The 19,930-nt window shown below is 38.0% G+C and overlaps 1 protein-coding gene across 1 annotated transcript; it reads right to left on the minus strand.

Annotated features, from left to right (window-relative positions):
- Positions 1-558: 558 nt before the first annotated feature.
- Positions 559-4,314, minus strand: LOC127658159 (zymogen granule membrane protein 16-like). Its single transcript, XM_052147289.1, has 4 exons — positions 4,241-4,314; positions 3,833-3,923; positions 3,391-3,526; positions 559-1,295 (listed from the first exon to the last, which is right to left on the minus strand). Exons 2-4 carry the CDS (start codon positions 3,885-3,887, stop codon positions 965-967), a joined length of 522 nt encoding a protein of 173 aa, XP_052003249.1. The 5' UTR covers positions 3,888-3,923; positions 4,241-4,314; the 3' UTR covers positions 559-964.
- Positions 4,315-19,930: the final 15,616 nt, after the last annotated feature.

Raw genomic sequence — 19,930 nt, forward strand, 5'->3', positions numbered from 1 at the left:
TTTTTAAAAGTATATCATTTTACCAGTAAATCGATGTGTGAGCTAAATCTTCTAAATGTAGAAAGTGCAACACTGTAACTAGTTTAGTCCCTGTTTCAGAACAAATCAAGTAAACTACAGGTCTAAAAACACCTATAATCCCTCTATTACAAATGTTTATGCTAACTTGGTAATCATGTTATTTCAGCGAACTACACGTGACAGGGAATCAGAGAGAGAGTGTTGTGTTGAGTTTGTATGTTTGTCACCACAAACATACAAAGTCCCAATGTCATTTTTTAAAGTATGAACTTCACTCAGGTGTCCTAGCGGAGTAACCGCATTTGTAGTTCACTGCATGATCTTTTAACAGTTCATAACACTAAAATGTCCAAATAATTGTCTTACATTTTAACATCATATTAATTGTTTTATAATTTAAAAATGGCAAACTTTTGTGAACTATTTTGCATGAATTGAGTGTGTGTGCTGCCTATCTTTACGTTCCTTTCAATGCAGCCACTGTATATACAGTGTACTATCAGCTGGCTAAACATTACCATAGTAATCAGCCATTGATTTTTTTTTCAAAGAAAGTTCATTCAATTTTATTCATTGCAATGTTTCACAGATATTTTTGCTTTTATTTAGATTTCACATCATTTTGCACAAAAATTGTTGCAATACAAATGTCAAAGTTTTATTCAAGAAATAATCAGGTTACAAGAGAAGCTCACTAAAGCATATGAACATTATTGAAACGATAATTTTTGTGACAGGAGGAACATTTATTAGTGTTAAGAATGAAATATTAACCAGAAATAATTCTAATAATAGCTCAGTAGTAAATCCCATTTTATTATCACCCATCTAGGAGAGCTTAGAATATAAGAGAAGCACTTTAGTACATTCCTGAAAGTTAGCAGGCTATGTTTAAATTGGCATTTTCCATTCATAAATGACAAAATGTGTGATATATTTGACTTTATGATGAAGTTGTGTTGGACACAGGGTAGTAAACAGCCCAGTGTGCTCCAATGGAGGTGATGGCAAATCCATTCTGTCGTCCACTGATGAAACGTAGCTCACTTTCATTGTGGGTCGGATAGAGGTTAAATGAATTTCCAGATGGCTGCCCCACTTTAATAAAGCGCCCAAGATTACTGACAAACATAAGCTCATTGACATAACCATTATAATACTTCCCAGAGACCTGAACAAAGTTTTCATCCTTGAAGAGTAACATCTCTTTGACATTGCCATAATAACTCACACCAACCAGTGCAGTCCAGTCACCATCATATCTCAGCTGGATGCTAAAAAGATCACAGAGCAAAATGAATAACATAAAGCTACAATGTCAAAAATAATACAAAAGAGAAAAATAACAGCAAACAGGATGTGTGCTCTGTAACTGCATTATAATGCGATTTCAGAAATATCCTGCTGTTGTCAATTTGTTACAAAATATTGTTTGGTTTGACATTAGGACCATTAATTAGACATACAGTGGGTACGTGAAGTATTCAGACCCCCTTAAATTTTTCACTCTTTGTTATATTGCAGCCATTTGCTAAAATCATTTAAGTTCATTTTTTTTTTCCTCATTATTGTACACACAGCACCCCATATTGACAGAAAAACACAGAATTGTTGACATTTTTGCACATTAATTAAAAAAGAAAAACTGAAATATCACATGGTCCTAAGTATTCAGACCCTTTGTTCAGTATTTAGTAGAAGCACCCTTTTGATCTAATACAGCCACGAGTCTTTTTGGGAAAGATGCAACACGTTTTTCACATCTGGATTTGGGTATCCTCTGCCATTCCTCCTTGCAGATCCTCTCCAGTTCTGTCAGGTTGGATGGTAAACGTTGGTGGACAGCCATTTTCAGGTCTCTCCAGAGATGCTCAATTGGCTTTAAGTCAGGGCTCTGGCTGGGCCATTCAAGAACAGTCACGGAGTTGTTGTGAAGCCACTCCTTCCTTATTTTAGCGGTGTGCTTAGGGTCATTGTCTTGTTGGAAGGTGAACCTTCAGCCCAGTCTGAGGTCCAGAGCACTCTGGAGAAGGTTTTCGTCCAGGATATCCCTGTACTTGGCCGCATTCATCTTTCCCTCGATTGCAACCAGTCGTCCTGTCCCTACAGCTGAAAAACACCCCCACAGCATGATGCTGCCACCACCATGCTTCACTGTTGAGACTGTATTGGACAGGTGATGAGCAGTGCCTGGTTTTTTCCACACATCCCGCTTAGAATTAAGGCCAAAAAGTTCTATCTTGGTCTCATCAGACCAGAGAATCTTATTTATCACCATCTTGGAGTCCTTCAGGTGTTTTTTAGCAAACTCCATGCGGGCTTTCATGTGTCTTGCACTGAGGAGAGGCTTCCGTCGGGCCACTCTGCCATAAAGCTGGTGGATGGCTGCAGTGATGGTTGACTTACTACAACTTTCTCCCGACTGCATCTCTGGAGCTCAGCCACAGTGATCTTTGGGTTCTTCTTTACCTCTCTCACCAAGGCTCTTCTCCCCCGATAGCTCAGTTTGGCCGGACGGCCAGCTCTAGGAAGGGTTCTGGTCGTCCCAAACATCTTCCATTTAAGGATTATGGAGGCCACTGTGCTCTTATGAACCTTAAGGGCAGCAGAATTTTTTTTGTAACCTTGGCCAGATCTGTGCCTTGCCACAATTCTGTCTCTGATCTCTTCAGGCAGTTCCTTTGACTTCATGATTCTCATTTGCTCTGACATGCACTGTGAGCTGTAAGGTCTTATATAGACAGGTGTGTGGCTTTCCTAATCAAGTCCAATCAGTATAATCAAACACAGCTGGACTCAATTGAAGGTGTAGAACCATCTCAAGGATGATCAGAAGAAATGGACAGCACCTGAGTTAAATATATGAGTGTCACAGCAAAGGGTCTGAATACTTAGGACCATGTGATATTTCAGTTTTTCTTTTTTAATAAATGTGCAAAATGTCAACAATTCTGTGTTTTTCTGTCAATATGGGGTGCTGTGTGTCCAATAATGAGGAATAAAATTAACTTAAATGATTTTAGCAAATGGCTGCAATATAACAAAGAGTGAAAAATTTAAGGGGGTCTGAATACTTTCCGTACCCACTGTATATATATATATATATATATATATATATATATATATATATTTTTGTTTTTTCTTTTCTTTTTTTTTTATTTTTTTTTCTTCAGGAAATGATAAGCACAGAATGTATTTTTAGCAAGCATCTGATAACAGTGTCAACCAGAAAAAGACTACATCATAGCGATTATGTAAAAAGAATTTCTGAACCATATGTTTATAGATCAGGTTTGTATATTTCTGATAATCTAAAAACTATGGTCTAATTGGCCATGCATCTATAGAGTGGTGCTTGGGGAAACATACCCGTTGATGTAGTTGCCATAGTAGTATGCATACTCATAAACTCTGATACCAGTGATGCGGCCCACATTTGCAGTGGAATATTCAGTTCCGCTGCCGTCCCCGGCAGCAGAGGAGTAAGAGTAAAATTCAGGTAAAGCTGAAAAAGGAAATAACAGCAATACATTTGTTGGATACAAATGTGAATGTTCTACAATAATCAGTAAAAATAAGATGGCACTTCTATAATGACTGCTGTGCAGTTCATCATTATTTTTATTCAATTTGAGAAGTACTTCTAATTCCTAATTATAACTGTATTGTTTAAAAGAATAGTACGAGCAACTTGATGCATAATCAAACAATTAGTCAAGATATTGATTTAGTTCATGTACTTCTGACTTTCATCATTTGTTTGATGAACAGTTTTATGAAAAGTCATATCACAGTGGTAAAAGATACTAACGTATGGGCACAGCCATGGCACAAAGCGCAGAGAGTACCACAAAAAGACGCAGCATTTTGGAATGATTAGCTTTCCACAGCACTCTGAGAATCTAAGAGGATCAAAGCAAATTAGGTGATAAGTTATTCAATTGTGACAAGAAATTTTACATAACAAATATATTAAAATATATTATAATTTCAATCAAAAATAAGACACTAATTACAATAAATGTATCAGTGTGAACTCATATTTGTTAAAAGAAGAAAAGAAAAACATAACATGAACTGTTCCTAAAACAAAAAAATATATATTTTTTTAAGTATCCACAAATAAATCATCACATATACTGAATACTCAAGTACATTTGAGTACATTAAATTCAGGATGTACACTGTTTTATTGTTAATAGTTATACAATGTCATTACCTGCGGTTAAGCCTGAATGGTGATGCTTGAGAAGGTATCTTGACCAAACCTACATTTATACTCTCCAGCTCGTCCAGCCTCTTCAATTTTGTGCATATTTTGGAAAATTTTTCATCTGTCATTTCAGGGAAGGAACATATTTAAGAAAATATTTCCTTCTCATTATTGAATGGTGATCTGGAACATTTCCAAAATGGAGCAACTAGTTCTAATTTGAAATGAGAATACAACCTTGGATTATTATCTAACAAGTTTAATGCAAAGAAAGAAAAAAAAAAAATTATATATATATATATATATATATATATATATATATATATATATATATATATATATATATATATATACTTTACTAATAATTTTAACAAATTGAGCATTATAAAACTTCACCAGCAATGATAACTCCAATGTCAATGTTTTATTCCATTATTTGTATTCTAAAAAATATTTTCGCACATCTCGCCCTCTGGGACTCCTAGGCAGGTGATGTCCAACTTGGTTGAGATGAGGGAGGCTGACAAGGCATGGTTCCTTGACGCTCCACACTGGATAGCGGAAAGGGAGCGCTTTCTCCAAACAGAGGATCGCCCACTGGGTCATTGACGCCATCGCTTTGGCATATCATGCCCAGGGTGTGCCGCCCTCCCTTGGGGCTATGAGCACACTCTACTAGGAGTGTGGCGGCCTCCTGGGCCCTGACCAATGGCGCCTCTTTAGCAAACATCTGCAGAGCAGCGGGCTAGGAAATACCCAATACCTTTGTGAGGTTTTACAACCTCCGGGTTGAGTCGGTCTCATCCCGTGTGTTGTCAGGTACGAGCAGGTAAGTTGCGTGACAGCTGGCCGGGTGTATCGTTTGCGTATAGCACTTTTCCCAGAAGGCAAAGATGTTCATTTTACCCCCATTCATGTTCACCAAGTTGTGGTGGACCCTGGATGTACTTCCTCCATAGCCCTGTGGCAGGCGAGCATAGCCTTTGTGGAGGAACTCGCTGCCGGCCCAGTACAAAACCCACGTCTTCCTTGGGCAGAAGCTTCTCTGCCCCCAGTCACTGTGATTGTAGAGCTCCCCACCCCCTGCGAAGGACATACCACAGGAACTTCTCCACATGAGACACTGCCCACAAGACTCAGTAAAGCCACATGATGTATTTCCACACAATTTCCTCACCTTCGGGCAGGGTGTGGTCTCCAAGGTGTCCTCCCCTTGAAAGTGACCCCCGATGCAGACGCTACATGGCCCCCAGCTGAACGATTGTATTTCTTTTGAGGAGAAAAAAGAGAAGAGGCCGCGGCTAGTGTCACTACATCGACACAACGCTGAGTGATTGACAGATAGTGAAAGTCCTGGTTACTTTCGAAACCTCTGTTGCCTGATGGAAGAAACAAAATGTTGTGTCCCTCCTGCCACAACACTGAACCACCTGCCGGAATGGCCGGGACCTTTTCTCGGCTCCTCAGCACACAACCCGAATGAGTGGTTGTGAGCCAGCTCCTTTTATACCCATATGGGGAGTGGCATGCGAATTCCATTCACCAATTCCCATAAGGTTTTCAGATCAGAGGTGTTTGGGGCTCCCAAGAGCGACCCCTAGTGTCACTACATTGACACAACATCTCGTTCCCTCCATCAGGGAACAGAGGCTACGAAAGTAACCAGGAAACGTTATCATTTTCACTTCACTATTTTGTGAGGTATAGTCTATATTCTAATGCTAATAGAAATTGAAAGTAGAATGATATGCAATTCATCAGCAATATACTCTAATGTAAAGGCAAAATGCTCTAAATACACATTTTACTAAATTTAGTTATGTCTGCAATCAGGTCTTTTGGATTATGATCTGTCTTGTGTCAGATGGGTTTGGCTCAACTATGCTCATATTCCAACAAACAGAGTGTGACAATTGGCCAGACAACTATAAAAGTTTAAAGCCATTTTTGTTTCTGTGTTGGCATAGATTATTAGGTTACTATGTTAGAAATTTGTAATGCAGTATAGTCATGCATGTATCTTTGCTCTGTGAGAGACAAGAGATAAGTTCAGTATTAGCATTATTCCTAATATTTTACTTTTTTAAATTGTATCTATTGATCTATACTTTTATATGCATTTGTGTATAGATAAAAAAAGCAATATAATGAATAAAAATATAAATATTTTAATATCTACAAGCAACACAACCATAACATCTACTAAATAAAATTCATTACATTCAATTACATTGCAATTGTGGTAAACAAAAGCCAGCAATGCACACATTTTATAGATGATAAACCAATTATAAGGAACAAATTCACAATTTACAATAAATAACAATGGAAATATAACAATAAATAATACTAATGTCATAACAACAATAACAACTATTAATTCAAATTTGCTTATTTTATTTCACAGTTCTTAGTAATGCTTCAGTGTGTGGTACTCCTCAAAACATGGGGCAACACACAAGGTAGTGCTGCATGGCACACACATGAATTTGGTGAGGCTCCTCTGCTTTGTCGTGCAAATGCTGGATAGGCAGACCTTGCAGTGCTGCCTGGTCCTGCTGCCCTGGGAAGCTGTCTGATGGACTTCAGAGGAGAAATGCCTATCTATCAGATGCAGTGGAGTGTCCAAGGCAGGGCAGCCTGCTTTAGATGGACACCGAGATGTGCTGTGCTCTTCCAGCAGTCCTCTCATCAGGTTCATCCTGAACTGCAGGGATATGATGACTTTTCCTATTGATAGCAAGGCATATGGGTGAGAAGTGAGGAGGAGTGTGGAATATGACAGTATGGTCATTGTTTTTTTAATGTTCATTTTAGTTTTTAAGTTTAAATGCATTCATTTAGTTTACATGAAAAAAAAAAATTATTAAAATGGCCATTTGTTATTTTGCAGGTGAATGTTGGCATTCCTTCCTTTTGGCTATTACACTCCAACAAGCTTCTGTGTCCAGAGACAGGAGGTGCTGGAACAGTATGGGACTATTACTTAGAATATTGACATATTTGTGTTTCCCACACATGCTTGAACAACTAATAAACTGGTCACACAGCCTTCAAAGTTTGTTTGTTTTCTTTGCAAAATGTGACAGATTCTAAAACATTAGTTTGGGGATGATACATGTGTCTATTTGTTTTTACCTGTATTCAGGAAGTAAATACAGAGGAAGAAAAGAAAGAGAGAAAAAAATATCTGATCAAGCAGGACCGGTTTGAAGGGTGACTTTCCAAAGGTTTTAATACACATAAGATTACAAAATCTTACAGCACAGCTGCTGGGTCCACTCTACAGATTAAACTTATGTTGATGTTGGGTTTCAGTTTTGTTGTTTACTATTAGGTGTACCGTTTCAATCTGTGTATATCAAAGATAACAACTCACATTAAATGAGCTGACAATTGTTGAGTGGCATCTTAATGTAGCCAAGTGGAGCAATTTCATGCAATTTAACTTGGACGTGGCTCCTTTAAGAACTGCAGTTTTGCGATACCCCTTAAACTGATGCTTATAAATGTGTTCAGAAGTGTTGCACATTAAAATTGAGTGTTAGTTATGGTTATTTTTGAAGTATACATATGGATTGCATGTGTGGAGTTTGAACACATTTTCTAGGTATGTAAATTTAGAATTAATCATATATTATTTTATTTTTCTATTTATTTATATAGATTTTCTCCCCTTTTCTCAGCAATTTGGAAGTAGCATGTGTGGAGGCTCAGGCTATTCTCCACGGCATCCATGCACAACTCACCACATGCCCCACCTAGAGCGAGAGGGTGGTCATATAAAGAGACTCCGTAGAGATGACATAGAGTTAACTCTGCTCCTGAGCCAGAAGTGTTCTCCCACAATACCACAATCAAGGGGAGAATCTGTTTCTGAGCAGGTAGAGGTTATACATTCTGATCCTGATTTTGTTGTGCTAGAAGATATCACATATCCTAGTCTGCAAGAGACAGAGATCGTGAAACCTGAAAACCTTGTGTCAGCCACTGATGCCCTTATAGCTGAACCTGTATTGATTTTAGGGAACACTGAATAACAAAGTCCAGTAACAGAGAGAGTTTAGCAATGACACAGTTCCTAGAGTGTCCAATCCTGAGAGGGTTGAGCCTGACACAGGCACGGCTCCAAGTGTGTCAGAGATGAAATGAAACCAGAGATGAAAAAGCCTCTGCCAGCACCAAGAATAACTAAAAGAGCCAATGATAAACTCAAAACGATTTAATGAGCCAGACTCAGAATGCAATGCTCTTTCACTCAGCACTGAAGTCTTCTCTCAGGTGTCAACAAGCCTGGGTTGTGTATTCTATAGAGAAGCTGTTAAAGAAGTGAAAATGTATATATTAAGTCATCGGAGGCAATTACATTTTTCAGGGGAGAGTGTAGCCAAGTGGAGAAATTTCTTGTAATTTAACTCCTCATAAATTGGACGTGGCCTCTTTAAGAACCAGAGTTTTAAGAAAGCTGCTTTACAGTACTCTTTTGTTGCCGGAGTTTGCGGCACCTATTTTTGACAAACACTCTCGTGTTAGAAACGTGGGAACATACGTTGTGCAAGACAGCTCCCAGTTTTGTTCAGTGTTGAGAATTCTTTGGGTAAATGTAACATTTCAAACAAGATGCTTGTAAATTACATTAAATATGTATTCAGAAGAGTCATATGTTAGAACTTTGGTGTTTGTTATGGATAATTTTTGAAGGATGCATATGGATTGCATATGTAGAATTTGTTTAATGCATACATGCAAGGACTTGGTATGTAAGTTTAGAATTAATCATATCTCACTTTAATGATTTATAGACCAGAGTGTTTTCCAGTGTAATACAAGTTATATGTGTAAATATGATAATTTTGTTGTTTTAAACTGTCATACATGTCCTTAACCCTTTCGCACGTAAATTCTAAATTATTTAACTGATCCCCCCCAGCGTGAATTTTTTTGGCAGTTATTTTAAAACGTAGCAAATTTTTAACTCCAGTGTGACGCACCAAGCTTGTCACGTGATACTCTCGACAGTCAGATGACGGTTCACCGCTGTCTTGTCACGCTTTGAGCTGGTGGATAAAGTATAGGTAAGCGTTTCGCTTTTTTCTTCACTTTAAACCCTTCCTCGTTGGTTTAAAACATGTATAAACTATAATAAATGTTTTAACCAATGGTTTATATTGATATTTATTTATTTATTTTCTCAGGCTTTGAATTTCACTCCCACATGCAACTTTTCTGCCAACGCATTACAGGATTGCTACTGGTGAGTACATTTATAGTCTTTTTCGATTGAAAATTATTTGCAAACACGTGTAGACCATGATAAATGCATTAATAATATGTTCATGCTATGTATTTATCGTAGTTTGATGTGATTTACGTAACAGCTTGTGCTGTTCACTGCTTGTGTAATGTTATGGGTATATCATATCTAATGTTTTATCGTGTTCACTTTGATTAAAAGCTGTTGTGTGAGGTATAGTCTATTCTAATGCTAATATTAGAAATGGGTTGCAATTGAAAGTAGCATGATATGTAGTTCATCAGCAATATATTGTAATGCAAAGGCAAAATACACATTTTACAAAATTGAGTTATGACTGAAAGTCTCTGATTATGATCTGTCTTGGATATACATTATAAAAAAACAACATGTGTCTTTGCTCTGTGAGAGTTAAAAAAAATGCATTTCATTTTATTTATTGATCTATGCTTTTTATATGCATTTGTTTATAGACAATACAACTTTTTTTTATAAATATCAATACAATGATTAACAATATAAATATTTTTACAAATACAAGCAACATAACCATAACAGCTACTAAACAGCATTCATAACATTCAATTATATGGCATTTGTGGTAAACAAAAGCCCACAATGCACATTTAATAGATTATAAACCAATTTCAAGGAAAAAATACACCATTTACAATACATAACAATGGAACTGTAACCATAACTAACATTTGCTTATTTTATTTTACAGTTCTCAGTAATGCTTCAATGCGTGGTACTCAAAACATGGGCTAACACAAATGGGAATTTTGCACAGCTCTCATGTACTCTGTGAGTATCTTACTACTTTACTACTATGCTTCCTCTTTGCTCATTTTGCAGTTGATCATGGTCATTCTTATCCTATTTGCACCCCCTGTACCACAGGCCCTGTAATGTTTCTAGGAGAATGTGGAACTGGTATACCAGTATCCTTCCTCACATAAGGCGGCGGTAAGTAGGGCTGCACAATTAATCTAAATAAAATCGAAATCGCGATATGACCTTGTGAGATTATTAAATTGCAAAGGGCTGCGATTTAATTAAATAAATAGTCTGCTCACTTCAAAGTTTATTTGCGCTTCTCTGTCCAGTCTAGATTAAGTTAGACCATTGTTACGGTGTTTTCAGAACTGTTCCGTGCTCCACAACTCCATCTCATGCTTATGGGTCTTTTCCACTGCACAGTACAACTCAAGACTGCTTGCTTTTTGGGGGTTTTCCACTGTGGATAGTACCTGGTACTTTTTTAGTACCACCTTGGTTGAGGTTCCAAGCGAGCCGAGCCAATACTAAATGTGATGTCAAAATCCTGCAGATCACTGATTGGTCAGAGAGAATCATCACTACCAGCGTCAAAGATTTCCGACACGGAACATCAAATTGTAAAAAGTAATGGCCGTGCGCAAAACCACGCCATGTTCAATAAGGTGCAAATGTTCCTCTCGTTATGCAAAATGGAAAAGTCTTTCAGGAAGTGTCTCAGCTGTTGTCCGCACACGGCTATGACCGGACCTACCAACAGACACAAGGCTCTGTTTGTGGAATTTACTTTCTATATGTTTTCAATAAAAAAATAAATGTTTGTAATATTCTAATTCCATTAAACTCAATGAACATTTGACCTAGAGACATGAAATCAGCTGCAAAACACTCCGAATATCTTTCTTCATATAGCACAAGGCTTGTTTTTGGGAGTAAATATTCACTATTTTTTATACAGATTCAATTATCCCTAGAAATCTGTTAATCTCAGTGACTATAGAATTGTAATATCTATAAAAAGTAGTGAACATTTACACCCAAAAACAAGCCTTGTGCTATATGAAGAATAATATTTTGAGTGTTTTACAGCTGATTTCATGTCTCTAGGTCAAACGGTCATTGAGTTTAATGGAATTAGAATATTACGAGTCTTGTGTCATGAAAAGGATATTTTTAAGAACATATCTTATTTTGTTGTGATGTCATAATATCAAATGGTTAAATCGTTTAATTGATTTATAGTGCTAATAAATTAATTTAATTAGTTTAATTCAGCTTTTTGCTTGGCAAAGTAAACCTATTCATGCATTTCCAAGTTGGTTTGGCTTGAATATGAGTCTTGTCACGAATGTCAAAATATAAAACTAAGTTTACTGCACTAATGTTATGGGTATATTGCACATATCTAATATTTTATTGTGTTAACTTTGAACAAAAGCTGTTGTGTGCAGTATAGTCTATATTCGAATGCTAATATTAGGAATGAGTTGCAATCGAAAGTAGCATGATCTGCAATTCATCAGCAATATACTCTAATGCAAAAGGCAAAATACACATATTTCAAAATTGAGTTATAACTGAAATCGGGTCTCGGATTATGATCTGTCTTGTGTCAGATGGTTTGGCTCAACTATGCTCATATTACAACAAACAGAGTGTGACAATTGGCTGTACAATTAAAATGAAGTTTGAAGCCATTTTTGTTCCTGTGTTGGCATAGTTACTATGTTTAACATTTGTAATGCAGTGTAGTCACAGTTTCCTTCCATCACCATTAGATGCTCAAATATGTTACAAGTATGAAATGTTTGCTCTGTGAGAGACAAGAGATAAGTTCAGTATTAGCATTATTCTTAATTCTATTTTATTTGATCTATGATTTTATTATGTATTTGTTTATAGATTCTTTTTAAAGAAATATCAATATAATGATTAACAATATAAATATTTTAATAAATACAAGCAACCATAACAACTAATAAATAGCATTCTTTACATTCAATTAAATTGCATTTGTGGTAAACAAAAGCCAGCAATGCACACATTTCCTAGATAATAAACCAATTATATGGAAAAAAATACAATAAATAACAATAACTAATAAAAATGTCATAACGACAATAATAACTTTTAATTAAAATATGCTTATTTTATTTAGAAATCAGTAATAAACGCGGGCTAAGTGAGCAGTCGCATTAAACAGCGCGCTGTCCCTCTCCGCCACTCGCTATTTAAAGCCACGCTGCTGCTTTCAAGTCAAGTATGTCTATGCGGGCTTGAAGGATTATTTGTTTTTTTTGGCAATTCTTTTCTTTTGTTGTTGGTAGATTTGTTTTCTCGTTATTAGTTGACTCCGAGGGACTGTGTCTGCCTGGAATCACTTCCAGGTGTAACGTTATTGCAGTTAACTCTGTATTTGGTGTGAGTTTCTGCTACGGTCATTGTGTTTTTGTTCATTGTTTGTTTGGATGTGAACGTGAGTGTTTAGAGTGTTTTTTACTTTGGGTTGTTTTGGGTCAAGGTAAATATTGTTGTCTTTTTTTTGTGTCGGTCACGTTGGACTGTTAAGTCAATAGACCGACCTTTAATGCATTTTGTTTATATATTTTTTTGTTGTTAAATTAACCTGTCCTGTTTATCGTGCATTTATTATTTGATTCTGATTGGCCGGTCTGCCTGCAATAACCTCTGGGCGTACTGCAGTTCATTCTGCGTGGTGTTCCTGCAGCGGTCATTGTAATTGTTTATTGTTTGTCTTTACTCTGTTAATAGTATTTATATTTTGTTTATTTTGGGGTGCATTGTAAATTGTTTTTTTTTTTTGGTTTTCGTTACGTTAAAGTCAATAAATTGACTTTGAATATTTTGTTTTGTTTTATTTGTTTACTTAAATTATTTAGTTTATTAATTATCTATATTCTTTTTCTCTCCTTTAGGAGCTGAGGACTTCCTGGAGCGGGCTGGTTGTCTGTCTCACTGCAGGTTTTGTTACACTAAGAGTGTTAGTGCAGTTTCATTATTGCCGTGTCATTACCTTTGGCTATTTGCAGTGAATTTGGTGGGTGTAAGTTGGGTTGGTGTGCTTCTTATGGTGGACCTGCTGCCGGCACACTAGCCTGCTCCTGTCCGGAAGCCTCAGCCCCTGTGAGGGTGTATTGTGAATTTCGTGAAGGTGTATTATGAATCTTGTGAAGGTTTATTGTGAATCTTGTGAGGGTTTATTGTAAATCTTGTGGAGATTTATTGTGAGTCTTTATTATTTTCTTGACTCTGTTCAATTCAATCATGACCCATGTGAATTACTGGTTTTAAATCATTATTGATCAACTTTTAGCGTTAATAAAACCCTTTTTTGTACGGAAGCCCATGCCTCTTGCCTTTTCTAGGTGGAACGTATTTGTGACCGATCACGGAAAGTAGGGACACAAGTCGGTTTTGGGGCATTTTGAGTTATTCACAGATTCTGAAAGTGTAGTCTCCAAGCTTTCCAACGATTTGTAACACATGGAAATCTGACAATATTTGGAGAAGTTGTGGCCATTTGAAGGTAGGCACTCAAAAAAGCTAAAAGGGGAGAAAACGGCCTCAAAAGATTGTGCAGTTCTCACTTCTCTCTGCTGCTGGGAGTGACAATAGGGCTCATTTACATCTCATTTAGATAAACCATACCCCTGTAAAGCTCCCCCTGTAAACATGGACTAAACATGAGATAACGTGTACGTGTTCTTAGAATGAACAAAAAGCGACAAACTTTGATGTTTATGGAAACTCACCCCATAAGAAACAGAAAAGTATTCTTGCAGATCTCGTTGCCTCCAATGAAATAAGTCGTTCGGGCACACTTTCTCTTTGTCGGGTCTTCTTTGTGGATGTAACCATCTCCGAAGTTTGCACTGTGCGTCTGTTTGCCTCTAAATGTCCAATAATTCGCATGACGCCAGTCCGATACATTCTTCCTCGTCTTCATCTTCGCTCAGTTGTAGATTAGGGATATTATTCAGTCTTATCATGCCACTTTCATCGTCGCTCAGATCGTCTTCAGAATCAGTGAGCAGCTTGTTCATAAGCATCCGGCTTGTCGAAGAAGTACTTCAAAACATTTTCGTTGTAACGGCCACGGTTCAGCTCGTCTCGCGACATTCTTTGCGGCGTCCATCTTCATTGAATTTTGATATCAGATAGAGCCGGCTAGAGCTGCATAATAAGTAGCCACGCTGTTAGGGGCGGGGCAAAAGCGCCGCGGCTATTCAGTACGGAAATACACACAGACAATGACACGCCCCTACTGCATGCTAGAATCTCCGAAAAACAAGCCGATTTCAACCTCAAAATGTACGCTTTTAAATATACCAATACTGTTATCTCAAACATGGAGAGGCTTCTTCATGATCTCAACTAACAGATTCTGCAAAAAAGCGGAAATCACCAATTTTGGAAAAAAACACTTGTTTCTCATTTTGCTCACAAGTTGTGCTGCCGACTTGTGTCACTGGTTTCCGTGACGGGTCACATTTGTGTGCTTTATTTGGGTTGTTGTCCCCGTTAACCTGGGGTGGCGTAGTCGCTAAAATTGAGCCACTTGCTACAGAGGCATAGCAGTTTGTTTCATCAACAATTTCCTCAATTAGCTCCTCAGTAAGGAACATCTTTAAACATTGGACTTCATTGGGTGATTCTGGAGGGTTTTACACGCCACAAGTCCGGTCATCAAATGCAACCCCAGGTCCAGGATGGGTAAAATTACTGGTAGAACTCCAGCAGGAAGAGCTTAACTCCTCCACCTCCCTTGGTGTTGTGTTTACAGGCGTAGGAGCAGTTGCTGAGGCATTTTCATCCTCAGCATCAAGGGCTTGGAGGTTGGGGGGCATCTCCTCATCTGTGTCACTTCCCTCATTGTCAAATCTTCCCTCTTCCTCATCAGTATTAAAAAATATTTATCTGATCTCCTCATCTGTAATTTGTTTTCTTTTAAAGACATAGTTTTCTGTGGCAATTGTGTAAATAAAACTGTAAATATAGTGTGTGTGCGTGTGTGTGTTATATGACGAGCTCCGATACGAGTCTGAGGTAAATGTGACGTGCTGTGATGTCACTGGGGGGGGGCTAGTGATAGGCTATGGTCATAGCCATTATGTTTTTTTTTTAAAGTGCAGGGATGTCTGAAAAAAATTATATATATTTACACAGATTCACAATTAAAAATAATTAACAGCATATGTTTCATGTGAATAAAACTTTGTGTTTGAAATTTGATAGTTTTTCTCGCTGTTGTCATAGACATGAGGAGTGTGTATATATGCGCTGGAAAATTGTATTCCAATACTTCTGTTTATTTGACTACAATAAAAATGAAAGACTGTTCGAGCAGCTGTTTTATACATAAATGACAAGCATTTTATCAGTCACTCTTTCTATAGCAATGCCAGCTATAAAGCAACGCAAAAGCAGATTTGGTGAGTTTATCATCTAGTTTGATGCTGTAATATGCGGTGTGTGGATATGGAAAGTAAACTTATATCGTAAGTATTCTATGTTTGTTTGAATGCATACAACGTAAAATAAACATTTTCATGTGATTTGAAAAGACTGTTCGAGCAGCATTATGTGCTATGTTGCAACTAAACCATATGGCAGCTGATATGGTGAGTTTCAGTTAGTTTTGCACGGTTATACATTGTGTAAATTTGTAGTCTTGTGTTAGTTTGAATGCCTGTAACAAACATGTGGTTGAAAACACAGTTTAAGCATGTAAATGGCATTGCTTAGCCAATCCCCCTCTGTAGCAGTAGCAGCTAAACAGCGGGAATGCAGATTTGAATTTAAAAATATGGCCAGGACCTTACTCTCGGCTCCTCAGCTCAAAACCTGTCTGAACAGTTGCACGCTTCCCTCCCTTTTTTACCTGTATGTCCGGGGGAGGGACATGCAAATTCTGTTCACCAATTCTCATTGGTCTTTTCTCAAAGATAAGAGGTAACCGAGGCTCTCAAGAGAGACCACCAGTGTCACTACATTGACACAGTGTCTCGTTGCCTCCATCAGGGAACAGAGGTTACAACAGTAACCGAGACATATAGCAGTGCCTGTTTTTTATTGTTGTCATGACTAATGCACAGATCTGATATTTCGACACATACCTTATTTTTTTTTTTCCCCACACATTTTTGCATTTACCCAACTGTGTTTGCCCTCTGTAAAGGGATCAATGGAAAGGAGGAGGCGGGAACCGGCTTGATAATATAAATAATAGTTTAATGATAAACTTAAAAGAAGACACAAACACACATGACGGACATGTCCGTTAATGATCTCTCTCTCCCGCACCATCCTCTGCAGTCGACCTTTAACCCTCACGGAGGCATAATTAGCCTAATACGGGACCGGGTGTGTAGGATCACGACCCGGCCCCGCCCTCCGCCCTGCCACACCCTCATATGAAGGGGATATTGACCATGAAACCATTGCCACTCTTGCACGCAGACCCAGTAGTATAATTTACTGTAGCAATTTGGCCGTGTACTCACAGAATGACAAAGAAACAGAACTGCAGAACTATAAATGCCAACAGCGTAGCCTCCACACAGAAGTATAAACCACTGTCATGCCAAATTCTGTCTCCTTAGAATGGTTATGGGTAGGTGTAGGTGTAGATTTTAGGAATAGGGACCAATCAGGTAGCCGGAAGTAAGAATGTGTTGGGCAGTAAGATTTCAGCTCAACAAGACCTTTTAGTGTTTTGCATCAAAGTAATATCATTAAGAAATTTCAGTCATTAGCATGCTAATGTGGGAATGACATATTTATAGCATATTGGTCTTGGCAGACTAAATCTGATACACTGCTGCTGCAGAGCAAGTACGGAGATTGAGAGAAACTGCTAAAAAATACACAAACATACTGAGTTAAGCATATGGAAGTGCTGCTGCTTCACAATTAGACAGAAAGCAAGTCATGTTGCATTGACCATATATGACAATGATGTTACAAACAATCCCCATGAAGCAGATCTAGACAAGTGGTGGTGGATGTTTTTAGAGAAAAACGTTCGCAGCATACTGCAGTACAATCAGCTTATCTGCAAAGCTGAGCAATTTTAGGCATTCATTGGAAATAATAATGAACATAAAATGTTCAAAAAGGTGAATAAAGTGTCCATGGGGAAATAGTGTCCAAAAGAAAGGGGGATCTGGCATCCTTGTATTGCATTGGGGCTCTGTGTACGAAGGGGGAGTGACCATAGGATGGTCCAGAACTATACAACAGCCGTACATGCTCCCTTCATAAAGTTCCGGGAAACAAGTGGTGTCGGCTTCCGTGATGGCCTGGATTATGTGCCTTGGCCTGTTGTCATTGTCATTTTTTATATTTTTTGCAACCTGAGAAGCGTTTTCTGAAACAATATCCTCTCTTAGCACAGACACAATCATAATTAAAACACATGACTTTAAAAGAACATGTGATGAAAAGGGAGGCAAGCAGTGCTAAAGGAATAAAGATTAAGAAAAAACTCTAGCTCACATTACACCCAATAAACTGACTGATATACAAAAGAAAATGTATTAAAATTATATTTAGTGGCTAAGACACCATAACTAAACTATACACTATCTGAACACAAAACTTATGGGATGCCACTCACCAACAACCTAATGCATCTAATACAGAGATCTGAAACCTGTTTGCTGTCACATGATTTACATACCTGTCTGCATTTACCGTACCCAATGTGCAGAAATATGTACAAAGAGTGACTGGAATAACTTTATCTCAGAGTGGAAAAATAGGCACATTACGTACAACAGAATGTTCAAAAACATGATTCTGTACAGGTTTGTGTGAGGAACAGACCAATAGTCACTGATCTTCCAATGCTCTGAAATCTCTTTCGCATTCTGAGTTCAGATTAAAAAATGGCACATCGGCATGCTGTGCAAGGTTTAACGTCATTGATAGGTTTGACACCATTCTACACATTCTAGCATGTGTTGAATTAAAATATATTTCATTCAATAAGTGTGAAATGTAAAATGAGATTTGAAACCTCATTGTATGGCTTCCAGACTGATCTCATTGTGTATTCAGTGACAGTAGGTCGAAAGTTCTGCTTAAATTTGTGTCAGTGCCAGTGGGTGAAGCTGGAAGTGTTGATCCAGTTTCCAGGTGAAATGTCCAATGGGTTAAGCAGTCACAGCTACCCTAGTTATCTCTAACTCTAACATCAGCAGCTCGGAGTATCATTGAAATGTATTTTACAGCTGTATCGACACCTTCGTTACACAGGACTAAAATGTATGATTTAATAGAAACATTAGAATCAACAATAATAACCACCATTATAAAAGCAATGTTCTCCATCATAGACATAATCAGGAAAGATACCAGTTCTATCGGGAAGACACGCAGGCTTGAGTGAAGTTTAAGATGCCATTTATTTGATAAATGTAAAAAAGAGTAATGTCTCTCTCTTTGGCGTAGGCCCCGTCCGGCGATCCGAGGGAGTTGTGCCCGGAACCGTCATATCCTGCCGGAGATAGGAGGCAGGGGCGAGGAGCCTACCCCCGTGCGGGACAGGGCTCAGCTGGTGGTGGTGGGGTGGCGGAGGTTGCCTGTGTTTTAGCGCACTGAAACAGCAATGTGATAGATTGTGAGCAGACTTATAAAGCAATGGCTTACATGCGATTGGCTAGGAATTACCTCGCTAATGAAGTGATGATGTACAGCTGCTAGTCTTCCCGCTAGAACTACACTGCACTACGTTGCACTTCCATTTACCATCGTTACCTACTCATTATGAAGAGAAACATTCCATGTCCACAGTTTTCCAAACACTTGACCCTGCCATGATGATTCTAATTACCACTGGACTGTTTTCTGCTTAAGGTTTCCAGAAGAAGCAAAATAAAAAATACCAATACGATCATAATCTAGACAGAGAACAACAACCTAGGTCCATATCCAAAAAATTCACAACAGGCTTCTGTTATGAATTGTGGCACACTTTAGCATTCAGAAAAAGTGGATATTTGGCTGCCATTTACCTTATTAATGTGACATCTTTGTATGATGGCCAAAACCCATATATCTTCGGTGTGCAGCACTGTGGCATAAGGCAAAAGATGGAGAAACTTTTGTATTGATTTATAAATTGATACTGCTGCCAATTTGTATTTCTTTAAATAATGGTAGGTCTTTCAAATGAATGGGAAAAACAGGGAAGAACACTAGTTTTTGCCACTGATCTATAATATAGAACTGGATTGCTGATGCATCAGTAAACTGCTAACAGGAGGATAAGCCACTGGAAGTGTTCGAATGGCCAAATTGGTATCCCTTAATTAAAATAGGGCCTCAATGTGCTTACATGGACACTATAGAAAGCTGTTTATTGCAATACTCGTAAATGCCGCAGATGACTGCCAGAAGTTCGCAGCTCTTCACCGGTAGTGGTGAACCACCTTTGTCAACAAGTTTGCTGCAAAGCTGATTTGCTTGTGAAAATGATCTGTGGCGATCATGTGTAAACACAGTACATACCGTTCATAACGAGGGAAGTAAGCTATCAATGACAAGAAAGGCACTTGAAAAGCTAGAAATACCAGTAAATTAAGAACTGTGGAAAAGTGACAGACAGAAATATTTCCTCATAGTGGTCATTGCATTCC

The sequence above is a fragment of the Xyrauchen texanus genome, chromosome 17 (genome assembly GCF_025860055.1).
Source record: "Xyrauchen texanus isolate HMW12.3.18 chromosome 17, RBS_HiC_50CHRs, whole genome shotgun sequence".
Lineage (NCBI taxonomy): Eukaryota > Metazoa > Chordata > Actinopteri > Cypriniformes > Catostomidae > Xyrauchen > Xyrauchen texanus.

Bases quoted from the DNA above. Each gene is read 5' to 3' on its own strand.
- LOC127658159 (XM_052147289.1), bottom strand. From the start codon at position 3,887: ATGCTGCGTCTTTTTGTGGTACTCTCTGCGCTTTGTGCCATGGCTGTG. The intron at 3,527-3,832 runs GTTAGTATCTTT...TTCCTTTTTCAG, and splicing joins TGCCATGGCTGTGCCCATAC to CTTTACCTGAATTTTACTCT. The intron at 1,296-3,390 runs GTATGTTTCCCC...TGATCTTTTTAG, and splicing joins TATGGCAACTACATCAACGG to CATCCAGCTGAGATATGATG.